This window comes from Podarcis tiliguerta, assembly GCF_965153285.1.
Source record: "Podarcis tiliguerta genome assembly, chromosome: 10".
NCBI lineage: Eukaryota > Metazoa > Chordata > Lepidosauria > Squamata > Lacertidae > Podarcis > Podarcis tiliguerta.
The window spans coordinates 30,221,487-30,231,774 of record NC_139543.1 but is presented as its reverse complement, the minus strand read 5'-3'; the positions used below and the strand labels follow the sequence as shown (position 1 = coordinate 30,231,774).

At 43.6% G+C, this 10,288-nt stretch overlaps 1 protein-coding gene across 3 annotated transcripts; it reads left to right on the top strand.

The window, feature by feature from the left end:
• Positions 1-21: 21 nt before the first annotated feature.
• LOC310658235 (nuclear cap-binding protein subunit 2) lies at positions 22-4,249 on the top strand. Of its 3 annotated transcripts, none has more exons than XM_083400146.1 (2): positions 22-129; positions 2,458-4,249. In XM_083400146.1, exon 2 carries the CDS (start codon positions 2,514-2,516, stop codon positions 3,018-3,020), a length of 507 nt encoding a protein of 168 aa, XP_083256272.1. In that variant the 5' UTR covers positions 22-129; positions 2,458-2,513; the 3' UTR covers positions 3,021-4,249. The 3 variants fall into 3 exon arrangements, with proteins under 3 accessions (XP_083256272.1, XP_083256271.1, XP_083256273.1); XM_083400145.1 differs by having other exon boundaries at positions 86-225; XM_083400147.1 differs by lacking the exon at positions 22-129 and adding an exon at positions 170-558.
• Positions 4,250-10,288: the final 6,039 nt, after the last annotated feature.

The window sequence follows — 10,288 nt, the reverse complement described above, 5'->3', positions numbered from 1 at the left end:
ATTGGCTCCCCGAGGCAGCCGTGGGCGGGGCTGCCCCGCGTGACGCACGCACGCACGCAGCGTCGGGCGAGTGCGCGCGCGGGGACGGTTAGTTGAGGAAGAGGGAAGGAAGGAAGCCTCGTTCGAAGGGTGAGAACCTCCCCCTCCTCCTCCTCCCACAATGCAATGCTTTCTGGGCTTAGAATAGGACTCGGCAGCGAGCGGACGAAGCAGCCTGTAATATTGGTATGTGTAGGATAGCCCTGCGCGCGGAGAGATACACGCCAGGTTTCGGGGTTTCCCCCACACTCGTGGAGTCCAGAGGGGCGTTAGGAAGGTGCTCCTTGTCTACCCGCGAGGGCGTTCACCGCCGCGCGGTTGGGTGAAATAGTACAAAGGATGCGTGCCGCTCAGCTCTCTCTCGGCTGGTCTCTCTCACACGTGCAAGTCCTTCTGCAACTTCTGGGGCCGCTTTCGATGGCGGCAGCCGCTCTTCTTAAAGTATGAGAAGTTGCACGTGGCAAGAGCTGCAATCCTCTGCCCGTTTATCTCAGAAGGAGGCCAATTCTTGAGCTCAGGGTATGCTTCTCATTAGAAATGTGTGTAGGGCTGCAGGTTTCTTTTGTTCAGGCTTCGGTTGTCCATTAAGTGTGCTGCATGGTGGTTTACTGTGATTCTCTTTACTATCTTCTATCTGCAAAATGCTGTCGTCCCCTCCCCCAAGGTGTCCTGTAACAGGCTTCTGGATTATAAGCTTCCAGAATCTTAACTGATCCCACTAAGGTTACGGTCCTAAACACACTTATGTAAGAATAAACTTACTTGACGTTGCTATAGCATGCTTCTGAGTAAGCATGCTTTTGCATGAGATTGGGGTATTGGACTTCTCCAAGTCTTAAAACACAAAGACTTGGAAATAAGCAATCCATGGTGCCTGCCTCCATTTAGGAGTCTTGAGTAATTGCAGTCCTAAGCACACCTACCTTTGTGAACTCGGATCCAGTGAACCCTTGGTTCTTAGCTCTTGGAGTTGTATTTTCACTACATATATGGGTTAAGAAGTATGGGTAAAATGGGTGAAAAAGTGTGCTGGGCTAGATAGGGCTTTGGTCTGATCCAGGAGGCCTCTACTTAGGTCTTTTCAAAAGCAATTTGCTAATTTTGTTTTAAATTTGATTAGCACTATCATAAACAGCAGGGTTTCAAGTAGTTGCTCTCACAACTTTAGTAAACATTTCCTTACTGTACAGATAGTCATAAAGTTTGGATGTGTGGTTGTGTATAAAGAATGAGGATTTACCTTCCGTTTTGCTTTCCTTGTAGTCATAAGTCCAAAGATGTTCACTTAGAGCCTCTTTCCTGCAAGGAACTGTGCAGAAGTTGCTGGACTACAGTTCCCATTAACCCCAACTTTCAAGTGCAAGGAGCAGGGCTAATACCTGTGGTAGCCCAACAACATCTGAAAAGCACCATGTTGGCTACCCCTGGAGAGGTTCAGCTTGACTGGTGACAGCATCTAAGGATTCTTTATGGGGGATTTCCTGAAGAAAAGGACTTTGTAAATAGGGAAAGTTCCTCCTCTGTTCCTTAGACCTCAAGAACACCAACCTAGCTTTGTGGCACAGTCAAGAGTGGTTGAAACAACAATCACTACACCATTGTTTTACAACCATTTGCTTTCAGTGAAAGTGTTAAGCACACACATAATATTGCAATCTTTAGCACGTTTACTAGGAAGTAAGTCCAACTGAAAATAGTCCATTGTTTCCAAGTAGACTTACATAGTATTGCACTGCATATCTTTCAAGTGAATTCAACAAGACCTAAAAATGCTTTAAATTGGACTGAATAGTGCTCGTTATATATCCCAGTGTGTGAAAGAGGGCCTTCTCAGTAGTGGTACCCGCCCTGTGGAACGCCCTCCCATCAGATGTCAAGGAAATAAACAATTGTCTGACTTTTAGAAGACATCTGAAGGCAGCCTTGTTTAGGGAAGTTTTTAATGTTTGATGTTCTATTGTACTTTTAATTCTGTTGGGAGCTGCCCAGAGTGGCTGGGGAAACCCAGCCAGATGGGCAGGGTATAAAAATATTATTATCATTATCATTCTTATTATGTTAACTGGGGTCCATTCTTGCTCATACCTAAATACTGGTTTCTGTAGGCTTAAAAGGCTTTCATCTGCATTATGCAGCCTCCAGCACAATTAATTATTGTGAAAACACTTGCCAGGGTTGCATTGGTACAAGCAATATACTGATGTCCTACTATGAGGTTTCATAAGGCACTCTCCTAATAACCTGAAATAAGATGTATGTGTATTTGTCCTGGCAAGTAGCAAAAGGACAGGGATGAAGAAACAGGGATTGGAATGGAGCCCAGGAAGATGGTCTGAACAAAGTCACACCAGTGTGACTGGCTCACAAAAGAAAGTGGGTGATGTACTCATAAAGTTGGCTTAAAACATTTCTCCCTAGGTCTGCTCAGGAGCCGTGTGAAGGAACCGCTGTTGCAACACCGGAAGCTGGGCAAGATGTCGGGAGTGTTGAGCACAACGCTGAGCAGCCTCAACAGCGACTCGTACTGCGAGTTCAGCATGTATCGGGACCAGCACTTCCAGGGAAGTCGTTACCTGCAAGAAAAATCCCTGAAAAACTCCTGCACCCTTTATGTGGGCAACCTCTCTTTCTACACCACAGAGGAACAAATTCATGAGCTCTTCTCCAAGTGTGGGGATGTCAAGCGCATAGTCATGGGGCTAGACAAAGTGAAGAAAACCCCCTGCGGCTTCTGCTTTGTGGAATACTACACGAGAGCAGAAGCAGAGCATTCTATGCGGTTCATCAATGGAACCCGTCTGGACGACCGCATCATCCGAACAGACTGGGATGCTGGGTTTAAGGAAGGGCGGCAGTATGGCCGTGGGAAAACAGGTGGCCAGGTACGAGATGAGTACCGAACAGACTACGATGTGGGCAGAGGGGGCTTTGGCAAGATTATTCAGCAGCAGAAGACAAATCAGCAGTCAGTGATCTACTAATGGCTTTTTGGATTGGGTAAAGATAATAAAAAATAATTTAAAAGGGGGGGGGGAAGCTATGTGGAAATGCAGCAATCACATTGCTATGTGCAAGGAGGCTAGGAAAAGAGAAAGCTTCAAGAAACCATGCACACAAAGCAGAGAATCTAGCACCATAACTCGGGAAAGAAAGAGGAACAACATCTTGCTAGTGACTTCAGTAGTTCTTAACTTTCTGTCAATGCACAGCTTTACTTGCTGTGGGTATTTCTCCTTCCCATGAAGTTTAACTTTACAGGCATCCTATTCATTTACTTTGAGTTAAATACAGTAAGATTTATTCCCGCCTGCTAAGTAAATACTTTCACAACTCTAGTTCTCTTATTCCCTACAACTGCTGTGCAGAGCTGCTGGTGAAGTGGCTGATTCCATTCTGTTGATGAACTCTATCCTTGCCTCAGATATTCCTCGTTGAATGTATGATACACTTTTCAGGGAAGATAAATCAACTTATTTGCCTAGCAAAAATCGCATCTGGTCATTAAATAAAGGCCATTGTCTATAACATAGAGGTTAATTGATTGCAACTGAACAACTATGTTTCTGCTTTCCTATACATTTGGTTTCTGTTCCTGTAAGTTCCTGGGTGACAACTTTGTGACCATGGACATGCAGAATTCTCTTATAATGTGTACTAGGGGAGTCTGTTGCCCCATAAAGATGGTGAATCCCAGCAGCCCCAGACACTGTGCCTTCTGCTTTCTTTTTAGTGTGGAGGTTTTCGGTCTCTGCTCTCTAATTCCCTGCTATCTGTATTAATTTGCATAGACCAGCTGTATTGTATGACCTTTATTGATTTGTACACCATGGTTTCAGGATGCAAGCATAGCACATACCATATTTTAATACACTGTTCCATCAGACTGCAGTAGGGCGGGGGGAGAGAAAGCCACTCCACTGGCTTAGGTGAGAGACCAACTCAGTATGGCTCTTCTCCTTAAACTGTTCAATTTCAATGTGTTTTTAATAAGAACTTTGTAACTAAGCTGTTTGCTTTTTCTCTCCCACTCCATCTCTTTTCCTTTTGTGCTTGGTCTTTTAGCATGTAAATCTTAGGGCAGGGACTGTGGGGGGCAAATACGGTGATGGGCATTTTTATACACCCCAAAACTGCTTGCTATGTCAGCCCTACACGAGACTTACTGACTTATTTTGGTATATTATTTCAGTAAATATTATTCAAGATGGCAGCTGGTGGCATTAAAGTTATTCCATTGCAGGATTTTATTTTATTTTGTCCTACTACTGAAACTCGGATCTGTGATAGGCAACCACTTCCCCACTTCCTCAGGATGTTCCCCCCTACGCTGCTGTTCTGATTCAGATAGGGCTCCTTGTTAGCATGGATTGCCATGACTATATGTTGCCAGATATTTGACATCTGCAGAAGAACTTTATAGGGCTCGAACACATACCTGGAAGGAGGGGATGGTGGGCTAGATGATGGAACTGACCTAAAACAACTGGTATACCTTTATTTTGGCCCTACATTAATTATTTCCTGCAGGAACCACATCTTTGTCCACTACAGCAGGGTATTTAACGGGCACAATGGAAGCAGTGAGAGTCTAAGCTAAGGGTGGCCAACCTATGGGCTTCCGGATGTTGTTGAACGTACAATTCCCATCAAACCTGATGGTTGGGGATGAGGGAAATGTAGTCCAACAACTTCTGGAGGGTCACAGCTTGGCCACCCTTCATCTAAGTAAAGTATAGATAGCTACTCCTACGTTAACTGTGATGCCTCCATTGGACTTGCTACCCTGCAAAGACATCACAGAGAGGGTGGGCAGATAATGATGAGGAATAGAAAGAGCTCAAAAAAATGGAAGCCCGGGAAAGGTCTTAGTGGATTGGTGGCTGAGAACCTGGGGCTGCAAAAGGAGTCTGACCTGAGATAGGGTCCCAGCGGATTGGACGTTGGAGCTCTGAAGTTCTGATTCCATAGGAAAGGACACCAGCCTCGCCCTCTCCCAAAGCCATGCCCATTCCTTTGTTATATAACATTCTAGTGCCTGGCTAAATATAGTTCTTTGGCTCCAGGTGTGGGGGTGAGTTTCTGGCATCATTGCCTATTTTGGCATCAGTTCAAATCCTGATCTAGAACTGAAAGGGTTTCATTCTTGACACTGGTTGCAATTCCAGCCTACAAACCTAAGTGCAGAAATCCCAAAGCCAGTTTTTGATCTTTTCAGTATAAGCCTGAAGTAATTAATTAAGTTAAGATTTAAGTAGTTTTGTGAATCATCAGTTCTACTGGCCTTTCCTAAAATTAGAATTCCAAGTTTGAAGCAAAAACTAAGGCCAACTTCATAATCTAATATTACTCCATTAATTTCAGTAGATTGATTTGGCCCATTTGGGGCTGAGTCCAGCATTTTTCTTGTAAGCAAAGAAAGGTTTTCATAGTTAAATTTGCACTGGTATAAATGGCTGAAATTAACTAGCACAGTCCATCCATCATGCAGGCTCAGTTCTCCAGCATAGCCAGGTTGTGCTAACACAGCACAAACTGAATAAAAGTAGATGGCCTTATGGTGGGCTTTTTCTCTCCTCCCTTGACATCTGAAGGCAGCTCTGTACCAGGAGGATTTTCATGTTTGATGTTTTAATATGTTTTACATGTACTGTAAGCTGCCCAGAGTGGCTGGGTAAACCCAGCCAGATGGGCGGGGTATAAATAATAAAATTATTATTATTATTATTATTTTATTATTACAGCTGCTGCTGCTACTACTACCACTACAAAGTGGGAAGAAAGAGTCCTTACAGTTATAGAATATTGACAGAGCCTTTTGCGTTAGGCAAGGGTTTGACATCTGGCACGTCTGTATTAAGGGAAATGTATGTCTAGCTCGCTAGGTAATTCAGAGTAAAATCTAATTACTTGGTATTCCAGAATTCTGGCTCATAGGATCAGCCGTAAGATTTCTACTGACACAAAGGCTAGGGCCCGAGCCCAGTCCTTGAGTATAACTCAAGTAAGCCACCCAGGTGCCAAAGGTAGGACAGAGGCCAAAGGCATCTGGCAGGCTTTTTATTGACTGCAGAGTGAAGTTAGGAACTACTCTACTCCTGCATCGAAGGGAATATATGACAAGTGGGGCAGGGCAAGATATTGTGGTGTTCTTCTTGCCATGGGCATAGCCAGGATTTTTGTTAGGGGGGGGGGCAAAAAAGTTGTTGAGCTTTTTTTTATTATTTCTTGCGATGAACGTGATTCTACTCTGGCTGCTGCAATCAGGACAATTCTACCCAGTCCAGAAAAACTAGAATGAAGCATAAGAGATCTGGGTATCATATTCATTCACACACACACATACACACTTATTCCTAAATGTAAATAAGCACATTCAGCAAAATTGAGGCTGTAGTCCTAAACAGATTTGGATGTTATGGGTAAGTAAAATAAATTAGTCTTAATCCCAACCAAGACTGCCATTTTATCTGCAGGTAAGCATGTATAAATCCAACAGAATATCTTATTCTGAATATGATTGTGGTGTTTAGGATTAGCATGTCCGTATCTAGCAGATATTATCACAATATGTGGTTAAAATTATATGCTTATATTTGTTACCGATGTTAGCATGAAAATATGGTGAGGGTAAGCATAATTTTAAACTGTATGTGCCTGGGTTCTTCTGCCTCATTAGGATCCAGTAAAGTAAAGCATCCAGAGTTGATTTGCCAGTTACTGTCGGACAGTACTCGGGGTTTGCTTGTCCCACCCTGGAAAACATGGGTCCAAGTGGTTTTGCTTTTGCACCACTGATTTCTCCCAGAAAACCCAGTTGACATTGGATTCAGCAGCAAACAGTGGTGTTTCCTGGGGGGAAGTAGCAGGGCAAGTGGAAATGTGGTTGAGCCTTTAGACAGTCATCCTTTAAACATCTGCATAGAACAGATCTTCTAAGTCAAGCACTCTGCTGTGGTTTCTGTTCCCTGTGGACGTTTCCTTGAAACAATATGCCTTTCAAGGCAGGGATTTTCTCAGCAACTCATTGCTCAGAATCCTGCTTCTCAAATAACATGGTTAAAGGAAGCAATAATGTAGAAGTGATCAAGCGATAAGCATGTTCAGTTAGCCGCTGTTTGCTAGAGTGCCATTGAGAGACCAGCTGCTTCATCCGGCCCTCCTCTCCTGCCAGCTCCTCAACCTTTGCCCATACTGCAGTGTTTCATTTTCATCTGTTATTTTTTTAGCCAGGCAGAGTGCTTGCAGGGCTAACCCAGCTCCCGCTTCTGGCCTTCTAAAGCCTGCAGAAGCATTTGGAACAATCCTGGGGAGATTTTTCTGCCGATGGTTGAAAAAGCAGTGCAGAACTATTCCCCCAGGGTGGCGGGAGGGAAGCACTGCAGGGGTGTTCTTGCTGTCTTCAATATTTGAAACGCTAATAGAAGAGAAAGCAAGCAAGACTTCTGGTTTGTGTGTTTGTTGCTTTACTATTTCCCTGAGCTGAAAATAGTACTGCAGTGCTACTTGAACTGAATCTCTTTGGCCCTCGAGGGCTGAGAGATGCCATTGTACTATTCAGCATATTTGTCGAAGTGAGACAGGGATGCCCATTTCTCCTTTTTCCTTTATATATTGCTACTGGTTTATATGAATCTATTACCTAGGTTTGAATCCATTACCTATGAATCTTTAATAGATCATATAGGGTCAAGGGATGAATTTGATTAACCTACAGTAAGTATTTCAGACAGTTAATGTGGGTGGTAGTTGTACAGAAATACTTTTTATTTAGCACCTACAGCTAAGTGCTGTTCTAAAACGTTCCACAGGACTACAAGCTAAATGACATATAATAATAAAAAGATGGAGGAATAAAAAGTGTATACATGGAGGAAGATTCATTTGATTAATTTCATCAACAAAGAAGGCTTGGCAAAAATACAGGTTTTCAAACATTCATTTTTAAAAAGGAGAGTAGGGGCTATACATGTCATGAATTGCACCAATAACCTTGTGCAAGTCACCATCTCTTAGTCTAACACACCTCACAGTGTTGTTAAAAGCATAAAATGTTATAATCCCATCAATGCCATTTTCAGCTCCTTGGATGGATGGGATGTGAATTCATGTAACAGTTGGCTACAACTTGCAATTTATAGAGAGTAGCAACAATTGAAATTGATAAGCAACTTTATCACTGACGGTGGAAAATAAGACAAGATCAAAGTGTTCAATCAAGTACAGTGGTACCTCGGGTTACATACGCTTCAGGTTACATACGCTTCAGGTTAAAGACTCCGCTAACCCAGAAATAGTGCTTCAGGTTAAGAACTTTGCTTCAGGATGAGAACAGAAATCATGCTCTGGCGGCACGGCAGCAGCAGGAGGCGCCATTAGCTAAAGTGGTGCTTCAGGTTAAGAACAGTTTCAGGTTAAGAACAGACCTCCAGAACGAATTAAGTGCTTAACCCGAGGTACCACTGTATAAGAGAAAATGGGTAGGAATGAGCAAACATGACAATCCTAACCTTAATTGTGAAAAAAATGCAAATTGATGTGGTGCTTGTGGTGATAAATAGACTGTCACGTGATGGCACAGACAAGCTTTCAATACAGCAATTTATTTACTTCTGCCTCTCATCATAAACATGTTTGGAAGAAAGCTTCATTGATTTTAGTAGGACTTAAAATAATTCAAATCAGCATGTTAGAGTTAAAAAGGGATTCTAAGCCTAAATATGGCTAATTAATGTTATGGATCCAACCCAAATAACTTCATTTGAAATTATACGTAGAGGTAATTTAAAAAGTGGCAGTAACAAGATTACACACAGTCACTGTGCCCCTTCCTATAACCACATGGTTACGGAAAGTGAAATGTAGTAGGTTATTGTCCCTTGTAGTCTCAGCCTTTTAATTGGAGCTTTAAATGCAACAAGCAGTACAGTAGTTAGAACATCACTGATGGAACTCATTTTATTAAGAATAGAAATGTTCTCGATAGCAGTAGGAGCTTATGATTTGTCAAGAGTACAAATGCAGAAATAGTAATCTTCAGTCCTTTCAAGCTAGGCCAGGTCGGAATGTTTTGCTGCCTGAGGCATAGCAGCAAATAATCTCTGCTCCCCCTCCCCACCAATTCAGTCAAAGTGCATAGTACCCGTAAACATGCACAAAATTGGCTTTAAAGGAACACCACCTTATCAGCTGGTGCACCAGACAAAACCCACATTATTATGCCTCATGCCTCCCTCATGCCAAACATGAATCATATAACCCCAAAACTGGAGGGTGCAACTGGCTGATCTGAATATAAGTCATACTACAGTATATCCTATGGGTTTGGGCACGCTCTGTTCCTGCTGTGGAGGCTCAGGAGGAGGGGTATGGAGTTGCCGCCCCTCCGCATCTGTCACCTCATTTTGCCTAATGGTAGGGCCGGGCAGCCCTACCTTTATGCAGCATTTGCATTTTGAATGGGCCTAAATATATACATCTCTCCCCCCCCCACCCATTATGGAATGTTAATTGTGACCTCATCAGCTTCACACATTTTCAGTGCCATGAGGTCACAATGTTCCATAATGGGTGGGAGGGGTCCATTCAAAATGCAAATGCTGCATAAAGCATAGAAGGCCTGTTACAAATTGGGAGCCTATTTGTAAATGTACACATAGAACAGGGTTAGGGAACAGATTGGGCCCTCCCAGCCTTGGGACCCTCCCCAGGCCAAAAAACCCTCCACAATCCCATTTCTGCAAGACATGTGCTGGCCCTGATTCAAACACCTGGAATGTGTTTACTTAGAGCCATAGTATTTCAACATGGAACCCATGGGCCACATGCTGTCTTGGCACAAGGGAGGTGGGAGTGAGGCCAAAATTTGACGTCCAGCCCTCATGCTGCCTTTCCAAAGCTGGATAGATAAAGCTCAGGGCTTTGGGAATAAGGTGGGAGGCTCTGGCTAGTCGCTAGAGCCCTCCCACCTTCTTCCCAAAGCTGGGAAAGTGGCAACTAGGCCTTGGGAAGGAGGAAGGAGGACTCTGACCCTGTCAGAGCCCTCACTCCTCCTTCCCAAAGCTCGGTGCCTCACTTCCTTGGGCTTTGGGAAGGCAGTGCAAGGGCTGGAGGGCGTCAGATGTTGCTGAGGGCCACCAATAAAGACCTTGAGGGCCGCATGTTGGACCACCCATATTTAAATGAAGGATACAGAAGTGGCTGTGCACATGTGTAGCAAGTAGCCTACCATACAAAGGTCAAATTTACGTTT

Excerpts from the sequence above, each read along its gene's own strand:
- LOC310658235 (XM_083400146.1), top strand. The coding sequence starts at position 2,514 with ATGTCGGGAGTGTTGAGCACAACGCTGAGCAGCCTCAACAGCGACTCG.